The 25,590-nt window shown below is 37.1% G+C and overlaps 1 protein-coding gene across 1 annotated transcript in view; it reads right to left on the bottom strand.

Moving 5' to 3' along the window:
* Positions 1-25,590, bottom strand: part of ACSS3 (acyl-CoA synthetase short chain family member 3) — a 142,226-nt gene that overhangs the window by 2,626 nt on the left and 114,010 nt on the right. Inside the window, exons 12-15 of the mRNA XM_072772926.1 lie at positions 15,996-16,077; positions 13,692-13,814; positions 818-917; positions 558-733 (exon numbers count right to left, since the gene is read on the bottom strand). Coding sequence (XP_072629027.1) covers positions 558-733; positions 818-917; positions 13,692-13,814; positions 15,996-16,077 — 481 coding nt within the window. The remainder of the gene's footprint in view (positions 1-557; positions 734-817; positions 918-13,691; positions 13,815-15,995; positions 16,078-25,590) is intronic.

Here is a 25,590-nt window from a genome sequence, read left to right as displayed (position 1 = left end):
TCTATGTGCCTTTATAGAAATATATTTTTTGCATTTGTTCATTCAACTACTATTTACTGCTGCATCACCTTCTATTAGATCTTGAGGATTAAAAACATGCATATCTATGCATGTCTAAAGCCCACAGAAATTAAAAGAATATATATACTTGAATCAGCCTAATGTTTTCCATAATAATTTTCACTCAAAACAGGAGGAATAATTAGCAAATGCATCAATTAGAACTGTTAAGCGTATATAAGCCCAGCCTCAATTGTTTGCTTTCTCATTCAGTAATAGACATAAATGACTACAATGAAGGAAGTTGTGTCTTTAATTCAGTAAGACTGCGTTTCCACAAGTTGTTTAAATTTAACCGATATACTTACTAATAGTGAAAGAATTTCCACACACTGGCTACTATCATCTCAAAGCATAAAGCATATGCTTTTAATTAATCTGTGTTTCCACAACCCGCATTCCTAGAGAGCAGCTATGTAGTTTCCTTAACATTAAAAAATATACATTACTGCCAAAGAAGTGGGGAGAAACATGTCCGAACATTCTTGACAATTCACCTTATATGGCTTGCCATTGACAAGGGCGGACAGGGCCGACCTGGGAATTTTGCCGGACCTCGTCTTGGGTAACTGTTTGACAAACACTGCATTTCGAAAAGCAGCCACAGGGCCAATGCTCTGTCGAACATGTTTTACAATTTCTTCCAAAACTTGTTCCTCTGTTGTATTTATATCTAGGGAGAGAGTTCAGATGATAAGCCAATTAACTTTAGTGAATCATTCAGGGTCAAACACCAGGGAGGACAAAGACTTCTTACCTTTTCTCAACACGCAGAGTGCTAAGGGGACGTGACCTTTCAGAGGATCTTCCTTGCCAACAACAGCACAGTCGGCCACAGTGCCATGGGAAAGGACTGACTGTAATAAGGAAAAGCATTCATTTAGAAAAGATGTGTGTGTGTACATATATTGTGTATAGACATGCAAACATATATATATTCATACACACACACACACACACACATGTAGGTATGTATTTCAATTGGGAAAAAAGTACATGTCCGAGAACTCAAAACCTATAGCTGCCTGCGTGGAAATTACTACTGATTCACAATTCTGATCATTACAACTGGGGTGAATGAATGGTTAGGTCCCCCTTGGTAGTCACTCACTAGAGGCTAGCAGTAATTAAGACAAATTGCCTTGTTTACCTGGAATGTAAGGGAATTGTTTCTTCATCTCACTTGCTCATTAACGAAGTCAGGGCAACTAGGCAGTGGGTACCACATGGGAACAAATTGCATCCGAAAACAGATGACCTCATGGTGATGTGGCTTTAGTGCTGGCTACCATAAGTGCACTTTCCAGAGAAATCCAAGGCAGCCCCATGACTAAACAGTGATTTTATTTCTGTATCTGCTACTGAGCCATGAGCAGAGCATTTGTTTTATTGAGTGACCACCCATCCAGAGAGGATTTTCTGACTTGAAAGTAAAAGCTGGGCATGGCATGAAGCCCTGACATCAGATAATCACCCCTGTGGAGGAATCGTTTTCATACTGCTTACCCTAAGCTCTACATATCTTAAAGAACAAAGCAGCTATCTATCTGGAATCACAAGAACCTGCAGAGTAACCACATGAAATACAGAAGCTTAGGGTTAAAAAAAAAAACAAAAACACATTTCTGCTATGATGGTACTTTTAAAAATGATTGTTCTATTCTGAGAGAGTAATAGGTATCTCAGTGACTGCAAATCTCTAATACCTAGAGAAAACAGTGCCCAATATACTGACAGGTCATTTGGCACTTCTCTCTCTCTCTCTCTCTCTCTTTTTTTTTTAAGATTGTATTTATTTGTTCATGAGAGACAGAGAGAGAGAGAGAGAGAGAGAGAGGCAAAGACATAGGCAGAGGGAGAAGCAGGCTCCCTGCTGGGAGCCCAATGAGAGACTCGAGACTCGATCCCAGGACTCCGGGATCACAACCTGAGCTGAAGTTAGGCGCTCAAATGCTGAGCCACCCAGGAGTCCCTCATTTGGTACTTCTCATTCTTTCTTCTATTAATTCTTTCAACAAATATTTACTAAATCCTTCTGTGTTCCAACCACTTCACTAGGCTCAATGTGAGCAAAAAGAGGTAGAGCACTGTCTCACAGTGCTTACAGTCTAATGGATGAGACTGTTTGCTAATAAACATGACTACTTATTATTAAGAATATTTAATATAAAAGTGACAAGGGCTCTGGGGAAATACCTTGGTTTTTATATGAGAACTACAGCAAAAGCAGCCAGAAAAACCTGGGCTTTTATATAAAATATATGGCAAGAGCAGAAGCCTACCAGTCTCAGAGAAACCTTCGGGAAACGACAATGAGCTCAGGCCTACAGGATGAGTAGACATGGGTTAGGCAAGGTGGAGGGGCAGAGCAAAACCCTGAGGAAGGACTTGGCACAAACCATTCAAACCTGAGAGAAGCTAACATTGCTGGAAAGCAGAGAGCAAGACTGAGAAAAGTGCAAGAGGAAATGAGGCTGCAGAGGTAGAAAGGGGCTGTGCTAGGGACTTCCAATTTATTTTAGTAGCATTGGAAAGGCAATAAAACACTTTCAGGAGTTGAGGAGGAGATACAAGATCTTTGTGGATTTTTTTAAGAGACTTTATTTTTAAGAGTAGTTTTAGATTACAGCAAAAATGGAGTAGAAAGCACAAAGAATTGCTATATATGTCCTGCCACCATATATGCACAGCCTCCCCCCCTCTCAAAACCCCTCACCAGAGTGGTATATTTGTTAGAACTGATGAACCAACACATCATTCCCACCTTAGTTCATCGTTTACATTAGAGTTCACGCTTGGTGTTATATACTCTATGGGTTTTATGACATATATCCACCATTATATTGCATTTTTCAGAATAGTTTCACTGTCCTAAAAAAATCTCCTGTGCTCTGCTTATTTGTTCTTACTTCTTGCCAGCCCTGGGAAAACATTGATCTTTTCAGAGCCTCCAAAGTCCTTTTTCAGAATGCTGGAATCATAAAGTATGTATTCTTTTCAGATTGGCTTCTTTTACTTCAGAGTGTATTTTGAAAAACAAACGTACTTTGGGTTCATCATGGAGAACAAAGAGAGGATTGTTATGGGTGAGTATATTACAGTTTATTGAAATTGCCCATGAGACTACCACAGTAGTCTAAGGCTATGACAGGGGGTAATGAAGACTCTATAGCTTCCTTCTTCAGAGGTAAAAAAAAAACAAAAAAAAAAAAAAACACAATTTTATGATAAATTGGGTATGGTGCAAGAAGAAAGAGAAGAGAAATTAAGAATGATTCTGTGTTTTTTTTTTGTTTTTTTTTTTTTTTGGCTTGAATAGCTGATTGGATAGTGGTACCATTTTCTAAGCCAGAAAATTCTAGTAAAGGCTAGACTTGGAAGGCATGATCATGTATTAAGTCTTGGAGATATTCCACTGAAGCACCTTTGAGATATCCAAGTTGAGGCAGTTGAATCTGATGGGAGTCTTAATTTAGAGATGCACATTTAAATGTCATTAATGCATAGATGATAAAAACTAGACATAGATTTGATTATTTAGGGAGAAAGCAGTGGGAAGAGTGAAAGTCCTAAGGAATGGGAACATCTAATGGCTACATGAAAAAGGAGAAGCTGCCCAACTAGACTAAAAAGGCACAGCCAGAGAGAGGAGAAAAACCAATGGAATCTGGGACATGCCACTTTCAAGTCCCAAGTTTCCATGAAGTCTTCTTTTAATTATGCCAAGTTGAGAATGAGCTGTCTCTTCTCTGAGTTCCTGGAAGACTCCGTGAACTACTAAACTGGTGCAAGCTCCATGCCCTACCTCGCACTGGCCCTAAATAAACATAGAAATCAACATCTCCTGTATCCTATTGTTACCATCCACTTTGAAATACTGAGTTGTAAGAGTTGCCATCCACATAGTTTTTGACTCTTACGCTGCTGAGGATAGTATGTGTTAGATAAATGATTTTTGGGCTATACATTTTATTAATTTCATTGCTGAGACAGAGATGTGCACCTCATCTTCCATCAGTTGGGCTTAACTAAAAAGCTTCTGTAAAACACTGACTATCCAGACCATACAACACAACCTTCTCCTAGTGCTGCAATCTGAACTTTCAACGTGCTTCCAACAGCTTTCCCATTTGCTAAGATTTTATTTATGTTTCAGGTCCATATGCTTCGAGACAAATTTTATTGCCAGAGATTTGTACTGGTAGTTAGTATAGTGAGTCACAGTCTTTGGAAGAGAATATTTTGTCCATAGCAGATAGGATATAGACTTGGTGGGCCCAATGCTGTAATTACGGTTGAGGAGTTCCTTAATGAGTGGAGGAAAAACTTTTACCTGCCTACCCAGAGTTTTGACTGTCAAAAAGAAAAATATATATATTAAATTTTTCACTGGTGTCAGAAGCCTCTACTACCTTGGTTTTTAAAATGACAATGTAACTGTTCAAATTACTATTTAAAAAAATCGATTATCCAGATATTTTGTCACCTAACCAGTATAACTATAATTTTAACTAAATCAAAACACCAAACCTTCTAGTTTGTCCTTATTTCACCTTATTGTTTTCATTTCGCCATGTTTCCACCCTCAGTGTTAGTATGTTTAGAAGTGGATGGGAAAACGCTGCCAAGTTTTCCATACAGGTAGGGTATTTTATTTTATTTTATTTTACATATTTATTTATTCATGAGAAACACAGAGAAGCAGAGACATAAGCAGAGGTAGAAGCAGGCTCCCCTTGGGGAACACGATGCAGGACTTGATCCCAGGACCCCGGGATCAAGACATGAGCCAAAGGCCACTGAGCCACCCAGGTGCTCTGGGAAGGTTATTTTAAAATCAGAAGTAATACATAACACAGTTTTCTTCAGTATCAAAGCTTCACATTTTTTTTTTTGCCTCATTTGTGGCCAAATTCTTGAAAATCTGTGAACAACATAATCATTTACCAGAATTGTATATCATCTGTAAATGAGGTTCATTATTATAATGGATAAAATACTATATTAATCTATCAATGTTAAAAAGATGCCATAAAGGGAAGGAGACAGCTTTCTATGTTGGCTCCACAAATAATATCTACATGCCAAATTATGATTTCAACAACTGAATCGTTAAAAAGAAAAGCATCAAAGTATGTCTTGGCAACATGTAAGGGACAGGAGCCAAACAAATGTCCTATGGGGGCAAAAATATCAAAAGCCACTTTTATATATTTCCTCCACATAAAATCCATAAGCATCTGTGATTAACTGAAAGTTAAGATCTGAAAAAAATGATACAACTTGAGGGGTAAAAACCACAAACGTGTGCAATAGTTCCAACTTACAACTTTTCGTCTTTAGGGTTGTGTGAAAGTGATACATGTGCAGTAGAAACTGTACTTCACATTTTGAATTTTGGTCTTTTCCCAGGCCAGCAGTATGCAGCACACAATCCTTTCTTGTGATACTGGGCAGTGGCAGGAAGCCTTAGCTCCCAGTCAGTGATCACTGTGTAAACAACTGAAACACTCACAACCACTCTGTACCCATACAACCATTCTGCTTTCATTTTCAGTACGTATCAAGAAACTACATGAGGTATTCAACATCTTATGATAAAGTGTCCTTTGAGTTAGGTGATTTTGCCCAACTGTAGGCTAATGGTGTTCTGAGCATGTTTAAGGTAGGTTAGGCTAAGTTATGATGTTTGGCAGGTTAGGTATATTAAATGCATTATCAATTTATGATATTTTCAATGTATGATAGGTTTACCAAGATGTGATCTCTTTAACAAGTTGAGGAATATCTGTATAAATACAGATGATAGGGTAATACAGATTACAGGGTAAATGGGCCTGGTAAGTGCCTGTCATTTGTTGTTTCTGGGGTACTGTCATTTTTGTGTAAATTTTAATGGATTTCAAAGGTTCTTTGCCTTTAGTGGCTGAATTATATTTTTAAGTATTTTAATATTAGAAGTATTAGTTTAAATCAAGAACCTACATAAGATGCAATGAGCCAGTCTTTGGCAAGAGATTGTCTCTGCAGTGGGAAGAAGAAGAATGCTTTTTCATTGCCTCTGATATTGGAGTCATCTAGGAAACTGTCAGATTCTGCATTATCATCAATATTCATATTTGTACTCAGGAAAATATTCAGCAATTGTACAACTATTTAAATTCAGTAGTCATTTATTGCTGGGCAGAACTGAAATTACATAGCATCTTTGTTGAATACACATTTTATGGAAATATATTCAATCCTGAAGAACTCACTCCTAAAAATAGCAAACAAAATAGCTAACTTGGAAAACAAACAGAGAAACTTTGGTTCAAATAACTTTCCAAAGGGCAAATTGCAATGAACACTGCCCTAGGCTTTAAGTTCCGTTTTTAAACTCCAGACTTCCAAGTTCCCAAGGATACCAGTAGGATTACTTAACAAAATGAAACTTAAGTTACAGGTGAAAGAATGAAAACAGAGAGCCTAATTTGTTCTCTGGAAGTGTCTTTGCATGAAAGCCTGCCCACAACAGTGAAAGAGACCCAAGCATGAAGGACCACATTAGCTCCTAGGAATTTTGGCTCATAAGATCTGAACTAGCAGATTTCAGACCCAATTTTCCTTAAGGAAAGGACACTTTGAACTTCCACCAAGTGTCCCGAGTGTCTAGCTAGATGTCAAGCCTTCAAACATTAATCAACCTTTCAAAAAGAGATGATTATTACTTAATAGTTACAGAAGGCCCTTATATGTGTTGAGATCTGCAAGGATAAGATCCTCTCAATTCAAGAAAGCTATTCCAGAACTCTATTTTCTTATGATGAGAACAAAAAAGAACATACAGTTTCCCGAAATGTTTTTAATGTTGTAATTTTAATAGAATTTCTGTTGGATTCAGTCATATGTAAGGTAAAGCACTTGTCATGTTTTAATCAATTTATTTTTTTCATATTTTAATTTAAGAAACTGTATAGACACAGATTTTCACTATCTATGAAAACAACATCCAGTCTAATTATTACAAATGAGGGTCCCATGAATTAAGACCCTGAAGTCCTATTTCAGAAACTCAAAGTAGAAATCCAGCATTAGAATTGACAATTAAGAATCCTAGTCAGAGTCCTGGAAAGCATTTACATAGAAAGTAAGGTTTGGACATTTTAATAAAAGTTGGTTATGTCATCAATGAGAACGTTTCACATACATATTAGTTATCAACGTTAAGCAATTTTGCTAGAGGTGGGGAAAAAAAACAGGAAAGAATATTAGTTTAAAACTCTCTCACAGATGCCAATATAAAGAAGACAAACCTGATAAGAACTGAGGTATTAACTTTCTTATTAGACATAAATATACAATAGAGTTAATCATTTAATTCACATAAAGGGAGACATTCACTTCAAGTAGGCTTGAGGGCTGACGGGTGTCCTATTATGTGCTGTGTGTGACAAAATTCCTGTTGGAAACCAATGATTCTATTACACTTTTTTTTTTCAACTTTATCATTTTACTGTCTACCTTCTGCCTGTTTCATTCTCTGATTATATACACTGAGAAGGATGTCAGTAGAAACGTATTAAAGCATATATTTAAATAGGTTGATACTTCTCTTTTTTTGTTCTAAAAATAAAACAGAACCAAGAACTTTGACTGATAATAAAAGCCTTGCATATGTAATCTCCATATTTTGATTAGCTGAGTCTGCCAGAAATGCAGGTGAATATTAGAGGTAATCTCCTGAAGGCAAGAAATTAAAAGTTCATGCAACCAGAACCACCTTTTGCCCACACGCCAAAACACTTGAAGCTTGAATTTCAATTTTAGGTTATTGCAAAATTCAGAGTAGGCTAAAAATAAGGTAATATTATAATAGCATACAAAGCCACATATTCCAAAATATTATATAAAATATTTTCCTTTTACTCAAATAATATTACATTGTCGCACACACAAAGCCAACATAACAAGAGGTGTTAAGCTATTTGGTTTTCCCTGATGATAAATAAGTATGACTTTTAAAGAAGGTGACCATCTTTAAGTTATAAGAAGGAGAACTCAACTTTGATTCTGCATGCTCTCATCTCTGAATTATTTTTAAGCATTTTCTTTCATTTAAATTTCAGTTTGCTCTATTCCATTTAAAAATAATTCTGGGTTTTTGGTTCTGAAAACGATGGAATAAATATGTTCTATCTTATCTCTTTAACTATTGTTAATGATTAATAATGTTAATAATTGTAATGAAAAACCCTGGGCTAAAAAAACAGATCAGATGACTCTATTAGAATTATAAGAGCTTGAGACACAACCCTCTTTTTTGCTTGTTTCTTTGGAGATTTTGAGTTTTGTTGTCATTATGGTTTGTTTGTTTGTGTGTTTGTTTTGCCTCCTATATATTCTGACCTGGGTGCTTGAGTAGCCCAAAAGGTGGAACTGCCAATAAGTGCAGACAGAAAAGCCCTAAGAAATGTTGACCTTTACAGAAGCCCAGGGAAAGGAGCAGAGGATCTGGGAAACAATCCTTTTCCTCTTACCTCCCTACTGTAGGTGAACACCAACAAAGACTCAGTGCCCTTCTCCCTTCCTACAGAGCTGTAGCGATCTTGTTGACTCTCCACGCCCTACTCCAAGTGAGTGCTGGCAAAAGAGCAATGTCCTTTCTTCTCCACTGCTGGTGTGCATCCTGTGGGATGGAGTCCCGAGGGACCCCTGTCCCAAACACACACAGACTATGGGAGCCTAGAAAGATTCAGTGCCATTTGGCCCCCCTCCCCGGCAAGAGCAGTCATACAGTTCCGAAGTAGATCACTGTTGACCTGCTCTGCTCTCCACTAAGAGAGTGCTATCAAAGAGACTGTCTCATCCTCTGCCCAGGCATGCAGTGCATGTAGGACATGCAGTATTGAACCCTAATAAAAACAGAGGGAGTGCAAAGTCCTGACTTTTTACCCAAGAGAGCAGCAATGGGCAACCCTGGAAATCAGAAAGTGAAGAGTAGATTATGGAGAAGAAGGAGCTGGACAAAGGGATACTTCAAATCTGTGTATGAAGTCCTGAGCCTACCCCAGATATGTGCATGCATGAGTCCAATCAGAACCAGCACAGTGAAGATCCTGAACATTTAACTCGAGTTTCACATTGGCCTCTAGGAGAGACACAAGTGAGATGAACCAAAATAGCGCTTCAGAGACTGAAAATTAAATTAACATTGGAACCACAGTCCATAGGAAGTGAGTAAGGACAGGTGATCTGACCTTAACTAAAATAGGTAATCACAAGAACACAAATCCAGGTGATTTTAACAGGATTCAGCACTTCACAATGTAATATTCAAAATATCTAGGATAGAATCAAAAGTTACTGGACGTAAAAGGAACCAAGAAAACCTAAACATCTCTTAAGATAAAAGACTATTAATTAATACACACAAACACCAAGATGACCCAAATTTTAGAATTATCAGACAAACATTTTAATGCAGCTATTATAATGGTGGCAGGGGGATTAAAAACTTTCCTAAATTCCTCATTGCTGTTATATAAAGCCCTAGCCTCCCAAGAATCTTTATTCTTTTTATTATTTTTATTCATTTATTTATGAGAATTTGATGTATAGCTGATTGTTGGGTTAATTACTCTGGTCTGAAAGGATAATAAAACTTTTCTAATTTCCCTGGGATGGCAAAATTATCAAAGTCTAGACTAGACTAGTTCCCTAGGGTTAAACTCACAACGTGCTGGGGAGAGTGGCTCATTAACTTCCTAGGTATTTACATGTCAAACAAAGATGAAGCCTCAGAACTTGGAAACATCTCTAAGTTGTAAGAGTTGAGACACACAGGGCTATCTGGCTCCTAGAGAGATTTTATTTACATATCAAAGAGTTGGAGTTTGGATTAAGGCCCTTATGTTTTGAAGGAGACTTTCTGATGAGGGATGGAAGATCAATGCTTTCTTCTCCCTTATAAGCAGACAAATATTATCTTACTCATCTCTCATCTATGAAGTGTCTGACATTTATATAGGACCTAAGGCTATGGCCTTGCGTAAGAGAGAATGACATATTTATTATCAAGAAATCTGTCTTTGACCCATAACACCTCATTTACATATTCAGAATAAAATTAACAGAGATGAATATTAAAAAAAACAACAATAGCCATGGTCCAATAAGAATGGGCAAACATTCTTGGAGGGAAAGGAATCAGAGAAGTTCTCAGTAAAGAAACAGAAGCTACAAAAGAAAATGAAATGACTTGAAGGAAGAGAGAAAAATGTATAAGAGAAAAATGAAGAAAAGGCAAAAAGAAAACGAATAAACTGATAGGCATAATATAAATATATGAATAATTTATTTAAATGTTAAGTGGTCTGAAAACACCACTTAAAAAATAGATATTGTCAGATTGGATAAAAATAAAAGTAAGACCTAACTGTATGCTATCTACAAAAAGTCCATAAAAAGAATAATGACCCAGATGATGGATCTGCATAGATCCATAATAACCCACAATGATCCAAATGAAAGGATGACAAAAGATATATGATTCAAACACTATTCAATAAAAGATGGAATGGCTATGTGATTACCACACATAACCAACTTCAGAACAAAGAAAATGACTATAGATGTTTAAAAAAAATCAATATATAAAGACATTGCAACAAGTAAGGTTTATCCCAGTAATGCAAGGCTGAACACTTGAAAATTAATTAATGCAATCCATGTATTAAAAGGCTTTTAAGAAGCCACATGGATCATATCAATAAAAGCAGAAAAAGCATTAGGCAAAAATTCAGCATTCATTCAAGATTTTTTTTAAATCTCATCAAATTAGGAATAGAATGAACATCGTGATTTGATAAAGTTTATCTACGGAAACACCTACAAGGAACATGATTCTTAATGGTAAGGCACTGAATGTTTTTACCCTAAGTTCGGAAATAAGACAAGGGTATCTGTTCTCACCACTGTTATTCAATATCATACTGGAAATTTTAACCAGTTCAAGAAGGCAAGATAAAGGAATAAAAGGCATTCAGACTGAAAAGAAAGCAATAAAATTATCTCTATTCACAGACAACATGATTATCTATATAGGAAATCTCAAGGAATCAATAAAAGATACATAGCAGTTCAAAGAAGTCAACAGTATTTCTATCCACTAGCAGTGAAAATTTGTAAACTTAGATTTTAAAAAAGATTCTGTTTACAGTAGCTAAAAAATTAAATACTTAGGTATAACTCTAACAAAATAAGCTCAGAATCTGTATACTAAAAAATAAAAAATGTTGATGAAACATATCAAAAAAGACCTAAAGAAATGAAGACATATATAAGACTCTTGGATTGGAAGATTCAGTATAAGTCAAATAACAATTTTTCCCAAAAGTATCTATAGATTTAATGCAGTCACAATCAAAATTCATTATAACTATAAAAAGTTCATTCTAAAATATATATGGAAAAGTAAATAAACTGGAACATCCAACAACAATTTTGAAAAAGAAGAGCAAATGTGGACACTATTCAACTTAAGGCATTCTATGAAACTACAATATCAAGACAGAATGGTACTGGTAAAAGGATAACACATAGAATAATGAAACGGAAGAGATACTCTAGAAATAGATCCACTCAAATACTGTCAGCTGATTTGGACAAAAGTAAAAAGGAAATTCAAGGAAGAAAAGCAGTCTTTGCAATAATCGATGCTTCGAACACCTGACATCCATATTTCAAAAAAATAATAATCCTCACTCTACAACTTGCACCATACACACACGAAAACTCAAAATGTAAATGTAAACTGATCTGAAATGTAAAATAAAGTAAATTTAAAATAATAAAGTAAATGCAAAACATGAAACTAGAAAATTCTTAGGTCAAAACAAAGAACTGTTATGACCTTGGGTTAGGAAAGAGTTCTAAGATACAATACCAGAATCATGATTTGTTAAAAAAAAAAAAAAAAAAAAAAAAAGAATGTCACTTGACCTCATCAATATGAAAAATACTTCTGTGAAGTACATCTTTTTTGTTGTTGTTGTTAAAGATTTTACTTATTTATTCATGAGAGAGAGAGAGAGAGAGAGAGAGGCAGAGACACAGGCAGAAGGAGAAGCAGGCTCCACGCAGGGAGCCCAATGTGGGACTCGATGCCGGGTCTCCAGGATCACGCCCCGAGCCAAAGCATATGCTCAACCGCTGAGCCACCCTGGCGCCCCTGTGAAGGACATCTTTAAGAAAATAAAAAGACTAGTCACAGACTGGAAGATGATATTTGCAAATCATGTATCAGATAAAAGACTCTCAAAACTGAACAACAAAAAACAACTCAATTTAAAAAAAAAAAAAATGGGCAGAAGATTCCCACAGGTATTTACCAAAGAAGTTATCTGGATGAGAAATAAGCATGTCAAAAGATGCCCAACATCATTAAGTCATTATGGCAAACCAAATTGAAAGCAATGAGATGCCACTACATATCCATTAGAATGGTTAAAATAAGGATAATGACACAACTCCAAGTTTTAATAAAGACAGGAAGAAACAGAAACCCTCAAACACTGCCGGCAGGAATGTAAAATTGTGAAGCCACTCTGGAAAACAGTTTGACAGTTTCTTATAAACTTAAACATATATATTTACCACGTGACCCAGCCAACTCACTATGGTTACTTATCATAGAAAAATAAAAACTAATTTTGCCCAAAAACTTGTACATGAATGCATATAACAGAGTTATTTAAAATTACTTCAAACTAGAAACAATCCAAATATCCTTCAGTGAGTGAATGGATACAGAGCCTGGTTAATACATCCACTAATGGAATACCACATAGCAATATAAAAGGACAAATTATTGATATACAACAATTTGGATGGATCTCGAATGTATTTTCCTAAATGATATAACCCAGTCTCAAATGTTACATGCTATATTATTACATTTCTATGACATCCTAGAGAAGCAAAAACATAGAAATGGAAAAATCAGTAGTCACCAGGGGTTAGGGATGGGGAGCACCAGAATACAAAGGTAATGTTACGAGAGAATTCTTTGGCAGTGCTGACATTTTTCTGTATTCTCTCTGTGGTAAAGGTTCCAAGAATCTATACAAGTATAGTATATTTGTATTCGGTTCGGTACTCATAGTACCGAACAGCAATAAAGTAGATTTTACTCTATGTAAATGTACAAATTAAAAACATTAAAAAAAAGTTCTTCTGGGGACTTGGTGACAATGTATTTACATTAGAAAAAATTCTCAGGATTTAAGAGTACAATAAAATATTTAAATCTCCCACCAGTTAAAGACTATACACAAACCTGGTTATCAAGCAAGAGAAAATCAAGAAGCTAGAGGCAATGCAAGTAGTATCAAGAAGCAAAAGTAGATAAGCTCTCCTATAAATAGCACAAATATGTAGCTTCTTCAAATTCCACCCCCTACCACCCAGAGACTGGGGAGTGTGGAGAATAGGACGATTTATACAAGAGGAAGTGAGGTGAGAGAGGTACAGGTAACCCAGCCTCTGCTTCAAACGAAGGGAACAGTAATTTTCCAGATACACTGACTTAACTTCAGTTCACCTCTGTCTCTAAATACTACCTGGAACAGAAAATTCATATTCATCAATACCTCTTCAATAGCACCTGCAGAAATCCTGTGACCTGCAACATTTATCACGTCATCAACTCGAGACATAACATACAAATAGCCTTCTTCATCCATGTAACCAGCATCCATGGTGTCATAGTATCCCTGAAAATGAGAATCAATAATGTCTCATTAGCATGTATTGCTAGGTAATGCAATCATTTAAGAGTGGTATAATATAAAATGTGATAGAAATGGATTTACTGCACGCATTTGACTTTTTTTTTCATAACTAGGCTATGGAATTAAACTCTTCTTGATTTTGAAAACTTACTAGAATCTCTTTGCTCCTCTAATAGCCAGGAATAAATTCAAATGCTCTTATATATATTCAAGTTAAATGTTTGAATGTAGAATTGTAAACTTTATGAACTCACTTTTTTTAATGGAGAATTAATAGTTCAGTATTTCCAATATACTTTGGTATTGCAAAGTAATTCTTTCATAGATTTCCTCTTTAATTAATATTAATTTTTAAAAGCTCTAAAGCTCTCTATGAATAATTACAAAATAGAGTGCTAGTTTGTTAACATGAATTTGGATTAGACTCGAGCTTCTGTGAAATATAATAATAGGGATGAAAATTAATTTTTAATCAACTCAAAGTAGCAGCACATCTTCACTGGTCCAGAAATCACAATAGAATGGAGAATCAAGAAGAATACAAAGTAGAAAGAAATATTAATTCTAATGCTTTTCAGTTATCTTGATACTTATGTTAATGAGCATAGGCTTTATAGAAAGAAACAGTCCAGATGAGTCACTATATGTGCTTCTTATTCTCCTGAGTGTCAGGATGTTCATCTGCTAAACAAGGTAGTGAACTATATATACCCTGAAGGTTTCAGTGAAGCATAGATGAGATGGTGCATGTAAAGAGGGCCGATCCTGGCACAGCGAAAGGCCTCAGTAATTGGCAGCTCTCACCGTCATTTCTTTCGGTGAGAAAAACCTAGAGTACAGTTCAAGAGCATGGACTCCAGCCTTTACTCATAAAGGCTTTCCCTTTTCTCCCTTTCCAGCTCCATCACTTGTAGACTACAGGCAAGTTACTCTACCTTTTGTGCTGTGATTAACCCTTCTATGAGAGTTTGAGGTCAGGATAGCAAGAGTACAGTCACCCCACATAGTTTAACCATAAACTGAGACCCTGGGCGCTGTCAGTGTTAAAAGTGATCATGTTAAAACCACATGCACATCTCATTTGCCACTATCGGGTGTACTTAATCATATCCGTACTCTGATGATTTAATGGCAGCCCATCAGGCCGATAGATTGGGCTGACGAGAGTCAACTCTACTGACAAATCTTCGCTGCCACAGTCCATCGGGGGCATGTTTTATCTCAGCTACTGAGATCATTTAACTCCAAGATCTCTTTTCTAAAGGAAGCTATTTTAAATCCTGTCATTTGCTTACTTGATTAGGTTACCTGTCTTTCACTCACAAATAATAAAGATAAAATGCTAAACACTGAGACTTATTTGTTTGTTTTAATAGAATTCTGACCTTTTTTTTTTTTTTTCACCTACTGCATAATAAGAACCAAGAACCTCTCGGAAAGAAATAGAAACCAAAGTGCAGCAGCAATATGATGGTGGGACCTGATGTGTATTAACAATAAAGTGCTGTTATAAACACAAAACATATTACGGCGATATAGAGAAGCAGGTAAATGACAAAACAAAAAGAAGGACACAGTAAGTAAGGCCAACGCTTTTGGCCATCCAGGTTACTGGAGGTTGTGCTGCAGGAACCTTGTGCCTAGCGTGTATCTGTATTTTAAAATGGGAACTTAAAATAAAAAGCTAAGAGAACATTCAGGAATGAATGTCAAAAATAGGTAAAGGAGTGGAAAAATACAACTGTGGGCAATCCAAATGAACTTTGCTCACATAACCAGCTATAGAGGAGGTGAAGGGGTCCCAGTGACAGTGTACAATTCTGATCAGGTGCTCTCAGACAGATCCAATCAGGAAAGAATAGAGATAGCCCCCCAAAGTCTTTAATTTAACAAAAACGTTCCCGATATTCAGGGCTGCTCAATTTCAGGAAAATGTGCTAAAGAGAAACTGAGAAATTTCTATGTCCAGAGACCATAAATATAAAAATGACTTAGTTAGCTAATTGTGGTTTGGGCATTCGTATTTCTGAGATCCAGAACTTGGTCCAGATAAACTTTAGAAGTTGTTATCTATGAGTCCAGGACTAAGTGCTCGATTTAATAGGCAAGAACTACAGAGAGGTACTTTGGAAGGTTTAAAAACAAGTATTATAAAGTTCTTACAGGAAATTTTTCAAAGTATAAATGCTTGAATGCTTCCTGATTCTTCCAGAGTCCTGAAAAAGCCCCAGGTGGTAATGGCAACCTTATATAAAAACAGAGCAGTTAGAATTATGATCAAAGTGGTAATAAAGATAGATTGATTAGAACAATTTCCTTGTGTGATGGATAATTGCAAGTCAAATCCCACATTGAAGCATGACCCCTAAATCTACTGGACGGATCCTAATTGAGGCTGAGCAGCTGGCGATGACCTGGCAGCAGCATTGAGGGATGACCATAGTCTCAGGAAAGGGCACAAAAGGCACATTGAGGCTGGCGTTCAAATAGGTATTATTAGCAGCAATCACTGTTTCAATAGGAAGCATAACATCTGCACAAAGGAACCAGAGATTCATGACTGAATTACTTTTTTAGGACAAATATCCTTCTACCATAGGTAAATAAATCCTTTTTGTTGTTGCTGTTGAAGTACCAAGATCCCAACTGCCACATCTGGCTATCTCTGTGATGAAATGCTCCAATTCAACATACCATGAACAATCTTATCCTCACAATCAATCTGCCTCAGGGAAGTCCCTCTCACTGCACCCACTTGCAGTCTCCCTTTTCATGACCATCCCAACCCAGGTGATTTCCCATCCTATGAACACATGGAGATACTTGAGAATATAAAACAGAAGATCGGATATACCTCTTCTTTCCAACCAATTTGTCCTTCTATTTCTTTCCCCCATAGTATCAAATAGGTATTATACGCATGGTCAGGGCTTAATCTTGGTCTATCTTTATACAGGTAAATGAACAAATTCTCACATTGGTTCCCTGTAGGAAGTACCACTCAATGAAAATAATCACTCAAATTGTTTCCTGGACACAAGAACCTTTTAGAAAATGCTTTAAAGTTTGGGAATTTCGAAACTGTAGAATTTAAGGGTTTTCCAACACCTTCCCTCTCCAGGCTCATGCAATAAAAATACAAAGCGAAGCAGTGACTTCACAGTGTTCATATTGAGAAAACTGAAAACAAAGTAGACATTGGCTACTGCTTCCCATGAGGCAGTGTCACACATCCTCCACCCCAACGTTAGACCTCGAGGCGCTGAGTTGTATTCTCACATTCTGTCCGGCGAGTGGTGTTACAAGTGGCATCACTGGCCCAGCTGTGATTGCCCATCTTCAGCCTCCTGGTGGGTCTTCCCTTGAGAAGCCCTCACTTTGTATTAATTTAAGATGGAGAAAAAAAATGCAACATCTGCATTTCTGGACTTCATGCAATTGCATAAAATGCACATGGAAGCGGTCTGTAATCTGTAAACTACAGACACTCTGCTGTTGCTGCTCTTGCTGTTCCTCGCTAAGCCCGCGCGAAGGCCGTGGGCTGAAGCAGGTGATGCCTGTGGGCTCTTGTAGTGGAGTCGGCTATGCCAATCTTAACTCCGTATCACATAATTTCACTTCCTTAGTTTGTTTTTATTGTTACTATCTTATAAGCAGGTGTAAATCATTGGTTATTAAACATGGGAATAAAATATGAATATAGCAGCCACCAAAACACATTCAATTCAGCATCATTTTCGGGATGCCGAGGATAAAGAGGTCAATAAGGATGCCAAGAAGGTTTGGTAGATAATAAACCGAAAACCAATCAAGGATGGAAAAGATAACATTCATGAGTGAAGCTGACTACATGTAAAAGAAACAATCTCGACAATAATCTCAATGGAGATGGATTCTCCTTAATAGTAAATAAATAATTTTCCTATTTTCCTCCTCTCCAGTATATGATGATCTACATCCTTTCTGCTTTTCATGGTGATATTTATTCACTATACTCTAAGAAAAATAAAAGGTAACTGTGATAATAATTGGCAACTGATACTAAGGCTGCTTTGGGGACATCAGAGAGGGCTGGGGTCTGAGGCAAATTAGAATGCGGATGCCGGGTCTAACAGAAGCAGCTGTTTCTTAGCACCATCTGATTGCTGGTGTACAGAAATGCTGATCCAACTTAACATTGCCTGTAGTGAAAACTATGCAGAAAGAAGGACATACTACTGTTCAAGCAGCTTCTCTTTCATTTTATCTCCCCTAGACACAGATTTTGATCCCCCAGCATCCAGACTGCCTCCTCACAGTAGAGACTCCTAAGTATTTGCAATAATAATCCAAATGAATTAGCCCCTCAGGCACCGAGTGCAATCTGAGTTTCCTAGTGGCCTGGGACGTACCTGATTTAGCATGTGTACATGGGACAGAGCGTGCAGCATTTTCTGGTAAGAGTGTTACTAGAGAGAAAGAGAACATTTTATACTTCCCAGAAGCTGGTTACGTCTGCAGCCTCTATCTTTAAAAGAAGATGCTCTGATAATCTGGGTTTTCTCTTAGTGCCTGGGCGAACTATGGCACCAATAATCAGTAACAGATAGAGTAGATTCTTATAATTAATAAAAGCGTAGAGGATTAAAATATAGGTAGCCATCCTCCAGGGGAAAAAAGTTAACAGATTTTAAGGACCTGGACTTTTTTAGCTGTTGCACAAAATTTCAAATACTTGCTTAATTTTTTTTAAAGAACAGAGATGGTAGTGATTTTTTTTAATTTTTATTTTATTTTTTATTTATGATAGTCACAGAGAGAGAGAGAGAGAGAGGCAGAGACACAGGCAGAGGGAGAAGCAGGCTCCATGCACCGGGAGCCCGACGAGGGATTCGATCCTGGGTCTCCAGGATCGCGCCCTGGGCCAAAGGCAGGCGCTAAACCGCTGCACCACCCAGGGATCCCCGGTAGTGATTTTTATACCATTTTTTTTCTCACTCCTGTGAGAAAGGTCTGTATAAATTTGTATCTACCTAGAGACCTTGAGAATTAAGAATAACATACCAAGGATATGATCCAGGGACAGTGAATGAAATGGAAGGAGAAATCCAAGGCCAAATGCTATTGTTCTTTAAGGACCAAAGAAAGGGGATCATTCAACAAAAAATAAATCAGATGCATGAGAACTAGAAAAAAAGAGTATCTTAAGAGCCACTACTGTAGAGTTTTAATAATGATTCAGTGTTCAACAAGGTCATAGAAGCACAGATTTTGTTTGAGAGTGATTCAACAGAGGTCAGGCAACTCAACAATGAAGATACACTGAGTATTCTCAGGATTGCCATTTCAGGGGCACAGAGCAGACAATAATGGGAGTGACTAAAAAGTAAACAAAGTAAGAGGAGGCAGGAAGCTAGACTATATATATATATATTTTTTTTAGACTATATTTTTTAAGAGTCTGTGGGTGACTGGAAGGAAAGATATGTCATTGATGGAGTGCAGAGAGGCAGGCTGATTCTAAGACGGGGAAGGTGTGAATAGAATCAGCCAGTGAAGACAAGATGAAGACGTGAAAGTCTAGTGTTTTTACAATACAGTTAGGGAGAAAGACTGTCATGAATGATGTCTATTCCCTTAAGTTAATGAAATAAGGTAAAGATGTTCGTCAGACAAGTTTTACACCAGGTCCTTGGACTCTGTACTGGCAGGAGCTCTTGGAAGGGAAAGTTTTATCACTGAAACGAAGCCACACCTAAAAGCCAAGGTGTGGATCTGCTGGAAATGACATCTGAGTCTCCTGATCATTTCTGACATGTCCCCAGAAAACTACTTCATTATCCCCAAATTGAATTGAAGAACAGGCTGGAGAGCAAGATAAGAGATTGCAATTAGTAATTAGCAGGATACAATGAGGGGAAGCTATCTGTTCTTCACTAATAGAGTCTGATGTGTTTTAAAAATTCGGATGTTGCAATTTCAACATTAGAAACGGAGTCTAAAAAAAGAACCTTAAAAGATGCCATATAATGGTCCTAAAGAAATACAGGAAGAGAGGTTTCCAGAATTGGGGGTAACCATGACTAATATATATATATATATGAAATAAAACACGTGAGAAGAGAAGCAATAAGCTCCAGAGAGATGTTCGGTGTATATATGAGCTAGAGTAGATTTTTTTTAAAACAGAATTGCAAATTAACATTTTTCTTGTTGAATATCCTAATGATTATCCTATTGCTCCTGGAATAATGGATGCCCTGGGGCCTTCTCTGAAGTTGCAGAAAAAGAAAATTTTCATCTGTAGTTACAATAACATGAAGATACATTAGAGTGGCAGGAGGAGGGGAAGGTTGAAAATACTGGGACCCACTCTGGATGGTGCCTACGCTCCTCCTTCAAATCCAAGATAAGGCTGTTGCCACTCTGTGATACCTTTCCCAACTCTTTCAAGCAGAGTGAAAAGGGAAGTTTTGTTGCAACCTGTCCAAGGGTAGACCAAGAGTTACCCTTAGAGAATGTCTTTCCTAAGAACTCATTCCTAAAGGGAAAGAGAAATAACTCAAGTGATCCTCTGTGTGTGTGTGTGTGTGTGTGTGTGTGTGCGCGCGCGCGCTGAGAAATCCTTAAACAGATAAGAAAAGAAGGGACTGGTCATCGCTGTAGAAGGTGACATTCCCGACCACTCTGGAATATAACGCATACACGCCTCCATTCCCAGATACAGGATGATCTGTATTTACTGTTCCATCAGCAATCCCCATGGTAACAGAAGTTAAATTGAAGACCTAACTCCTGTTCCCTAGAGAATTCTGGGGGTAGATCCCAACTTTGCACTCCTAGCGTTTCCACTGGAGTCTGTAGCTTTACCTGAGATTTTCTTATGAGGCTGCCTTTTGTCTCCCCACAAAGAGAATGATTAAGCCATCATTTCTTTCTCTCGGGACAAAATGACTGGGTTATAAATGTGAGCTGTAGCTGCACAACTACTACAGATGTTTAGATGCCCATGTCTAAAATGAGGATAATACCTGCCCCACTATCTCACCGTGATGGTGTAAGGCTAATAAATGATCTTACTATAAAATCTGTGTAAGACATTTAGAAAGGAACGTGATTACAATTATGTGTCACCCTTAGTTTTACTCAAAGGGATACACTGATGAAAAGAAAGCTGTCCTGACCCTTTCCCAAGACAGCAGCACAGTGACTAAGTCACTCCTGCGAAGCTATAACGATGTGACAGGAGTCAACAGGGGACAGGAGTCAACATCTGGAGGCTGAGAAACCGGCAGGTAGCAGAGTGGAAGCCACGTGGACGATGCCTTCCAGGTACAGCGCCCTCCTCCTGTGCCCAGGCCTGCGGGGCACAGACCAGGGCACATAGCAGGAGGTGGAAAGCTGCACTTCCAGTAGCAACAACTGGATCCGATCCATGGAAAACGTAGGCCCATAAAGGAGGACTTATTTTTCCCCTTTAAAAAAAAAAAAAAACCTGCATACTGTGGAAAAGATGTATTACCCAGCACAAGTTGGTTTTGATCAACTATTGCCTGCTTGTGACAGTAGCCAGAGACCTATGGCTTTAATAACGGTGAGCTCTAGGGTACTGAGGAAGGCAATTGCAGTTAAAATTTTCTTTCATGGCCTGTTCTGTGTTGCTTGGAAATTACAGACTCAGTTTTATTTCTGCACTTTAGGGCTCTGGATGCAATTGCAGGAATACCTCCCAAAATTCATGAACATTCTGTATTCATAGCAATTCAGATACCATAACTTTCCCACTAAATTAACTGCCTGGAGTAGGTTTCAGAATCAAAGGAATTTGCTAACATCCACAAAGACATGTAGTTTCTTCTCTACTAGAAAGGCAAATCCTATGAATGCAGAGAATCTAGAAAAGCTGTAGGATTCATGCTTATTACATCCTACGGTCTACAGTAGTTGAGGAATCATTTAAACGTCTATCTTCCAGTGAAGGGATTCCCAAGAAAGCAAAACAGTGCGATTTCTAAAAAGTGTTAACAGAGAAGTGGAAAAAATTAAGTGGAACAAGAGTTTTCTGTTCAACATTTCCACATACCACTATTTCTCATTTTAGGGTGAATCGTCTTAATATGATAAAATGAATCATTACATTTAATATCTTGAAAGGGTGGAAATATGATTATAGCCTCAGATTTTAAAGAAACTGCCACAGAAAGATAGTTTCCAATGTGATTTATCTTGTTCATAACAGATTTTATAGTGGAAGAAGCAGCTACAGCAGTACTTACAAAAGCAAACAAATTTGGAATTAAAACAATGAGTCATTTTTTTTTATTGGCTAACTTTAATATAGTTGGAGCCCCATACATTTCAAATATTCCATGCTGATTTTCCCTGTATTCTTGTAATTATACTACAAGTATAATTAGTGAACCTACACTGCTACTACATAGTTATTACACAAAATAATAAAATAATAAAGAGAAGCCTAGATATGAATAATTGAGAGTGGACATCTATTTCTGGCCAGGGATCACTCCCAGAGGTAGCTTTTGACACCATCTCAGTTTTAAGTCCCTGGTGGACCCCACTCACCATATATACTCCCTTTTACAGTATCCACCTAAGTTTTCTTGGGACTCCTGTGGCTAATCTCTGAAAAGGAGTCTGCTTTCAGATCACAAACTTTCTTTAGAATGTGGTCTATATGAAAAAAAAATCCTTCTCTCTCAAATTACATACTTTTTTTTTTTTTTTAGAACCGCAACAATTTTTATTAAGTCAAGAAGCTTTGGGTTTTTTTTTTCTTTCCCTTAATTCAATTAAACATATATTTTTTATGAGCTTCTATAAAGCATTCATTGGCTAGTCCCATTCTGGGTGAATGATGTATCCCCTCAAGGCACAGAGAACAGTTATGGACTAAAACAAAGAAACCTTACCGATAGATGTTAAACATGAAAACATCCTACACATTCTGCAGGCAGCCACTGAGATGCACGAGTAATTTTGAGGTTGACAGGTTAGGGTGGAATGGCCACTAGAGAAGTGGGTTTACAAAGGAAATCCTTTGGAATATCCTCCCAGATATTACAAATGAGTTCCTATAATAAGGTTTCAACTACTCTTACGAAAAAAAGAGTGAGATCTTGATGGGAACTATTTTTTTTTCCTGTTTTTCTTCTTTACCTTTTCAAACATCTCGTCTCACTCTTAAGGCAGGATACAAACTCCACTGCATATCATAATATATTGTATCTTCCAAGAATTCACATAGAAATTTCAGAATCTCAGATCAGTGCAATAAAATTCCCTGTTTAGGAATGCAGAGAGTAGAAAATAATTCTGAATTGGTGACAATCTAAACCATAAAATGTTTTAAGGCAATGGTTGTGTTACTTTTTAAGTACCAGTAACATTAATGGCTTTAAGAAAAAATATAGTTTATATGGGCGACTGCTATATTGTTTTTGAATGGAAGTAGGGCAAAACAACCAATAATTAGAATGGCAAAACACACAGAGGGTATAAAACTGTTGGCATCAAATACACCTTTAGAATCTTACAGAGTTGCTTTATGAAATAGGCTCACTTATATTGAGAAGGTTATATAAAAATGTGTGCTGCTAGAGGGCTTTCAAAAACCAAGTGCTTCCCTAAGTAAGCTAAACATCCACCTATAATTTTGCTCAGATTATTAATTTCTTAGAACGCTTTCCCCCAATTCTCCATTTCCCCCTAAGAAGTCAGATTTCAACCAGCTCTATGTGAACATGCATTCTAGCTCACAATAATATGAATATAAATGGTATATTCAGTTTTTAACTTTTCCATCTTGACAACAAGTGTCTTAAAATTTGGGACGCCTGCGTGGCTCAGTGGTTGAGCATCTGCCTTCGGCTCCTGTTGTGATTCCGGGGTCCTGGGATCAAGTCCCACCTGGGGCTCCCTGCAGGGAGCCTCCATCTCCCTCTGCCTCTCTTTGTGTGTCTCTCATGAATGAATAAATAAATAATCAGTTTTTTAAAAAGATGTCTTAAAATTTAAACTTGAAAAAAATAATATAGTACTTACCTATCTAGGGATACCACGAGAATCTGAGAATTGTATCATAAAGTATATCTGCTCCACTAGCTTTTTGTAAGGTTAACGTATCCTGATCTGAAGAAATCCATTCTTTTTAAAGTTACTGTTTTTCATTTAATTTTCACAGAATTTTAAATGTTTTATTAACCTGAGATTTTTTTTTTCTCTAGCTCCATCCATGTAAATGCTAAGATCTTGTACTTTTTCACTGCCGAGTAAGAGTCCATTATATAAATATACCACATCTTTTTTTGTTTTTTGTTTCTTTTTTTTTTTTTTTTTCGTCTCTCAGGTCTAGGGTTCAGGTTTGGGTTCAGGTTAGGTTTAGTTTAGGGAAAGGGTGAGGTTATGTGTCCAATATTCTGCAGTTCAGAGACCTAATCTGAGAAATTTCATACCTGAGGTTAGGTCTCTAACCTGAGACAGGATGCCGAGTCATGAAAATTATTTTCTTTTATTATCTTATTTTTTAAAGAAATCTCCATGCCCAGTGTGGAGTTCACTGCGGGGCTTGAACTTATGATCCTGAGATCAAGATCTGAGGTGAGACCAAGAGTTGGACACTCAACTGACTGAGTCACTCAGGCGTCCCAAGAATTCTTTTAAATAAGTAGGAAAACAAATTTTTTTCAAAGTTTGACATACAATGTTCTTTATTTACAGCGGCTCCTTCTGCCAAATTCTACTACTTAAACCATATCAGTAAAGATGCCAATGTTCCCAATCAGAGGCACTAAAGCAACCTGTATCAATTATTAAAATAGTCACACCTTGTTTGTCCCCCGATTTAATCAACTTGCATTTCAGCTTCCTTTAGCATGACAATTTTAAAATATGGATTTATTCAAAGCAAATTTCAGTATTTGCACTTCCAATTTTGACGCTTTTGACAACTGTTGTTTACAAATGAACAAGGATGAAAATGTTAGCCAGGAATTGTGGTATTTGCTGAGTTGGGGATTTTATATTATGCTACTATTTGACCTGATACTTACACTTTTAGAAATCATTCAATACGATAGCGATTATCAGAAAAGGAGAGAAGACAACATAAAAAAACGATGTTCAATATGGTATTATTTACCATCATAAATAAATCATAAATATTAAAGAAAAAAGACCAAGATTTCTAGAATGGGAATAAACACTTTTAGAGGCAGAGTTGAAGCGAAACATGCTCATGAAACAGGGTTAAGGAAAAATGGAAATACAAGAATAAGCATCTAAAATGCTGATCAAAAGGAAAGGCACAGGGGATCCCTGGGTGGCACAGCGGTTTAGCGCCTGCCTTTGGCCCAGGGCGCGATCCTGGAGACCTAGGATCAAATCCCACGTTGGGCTCCCGGTGCATGGAGCCTGCTTCTCCCTCTGCCTGTGTCTCTGCCTCTGTCTCTCTGTCTCTCTGTGTGACTATCATAAATAAATAAAAAAAATTAAAAAAAAAAGGAAAGGCACATACATACTATAAAATTCATGTTGTATCGCTAAAGGGTGGGAGTATAGAAACTTTAAATACATCTTTATATTTTTGGTATTTCAGTTAAATAGATCACCCATGCATTATTTGTATCATCAAAAAACTATTTAAAATGCTAGATTTATCTTTATAAAAAATCATATTTAAATTTATCCTACTTTATGGGGCTTCCATGTTTAAATGACAAGAGGTTGGCACTGGGTACTGTCTAGCCATGCGTGAGCTTAT

This window comes from Canis lupus, chromosome 13 (assembly GCF_048164855.1).
Source record: "Canis lupus baileyi chromosome 13, mCanLup2.hap1, whole genome shotgun sequence".
Taxonomy (NCBI): Eukaryota; Metazoa; Chordata; class Mammalia; order Carnivora; family Canidae; genus Canis; species Canis lupus.
This window is presented reverse-complemented; position numbering and strand designations above follow the sequence as displayed.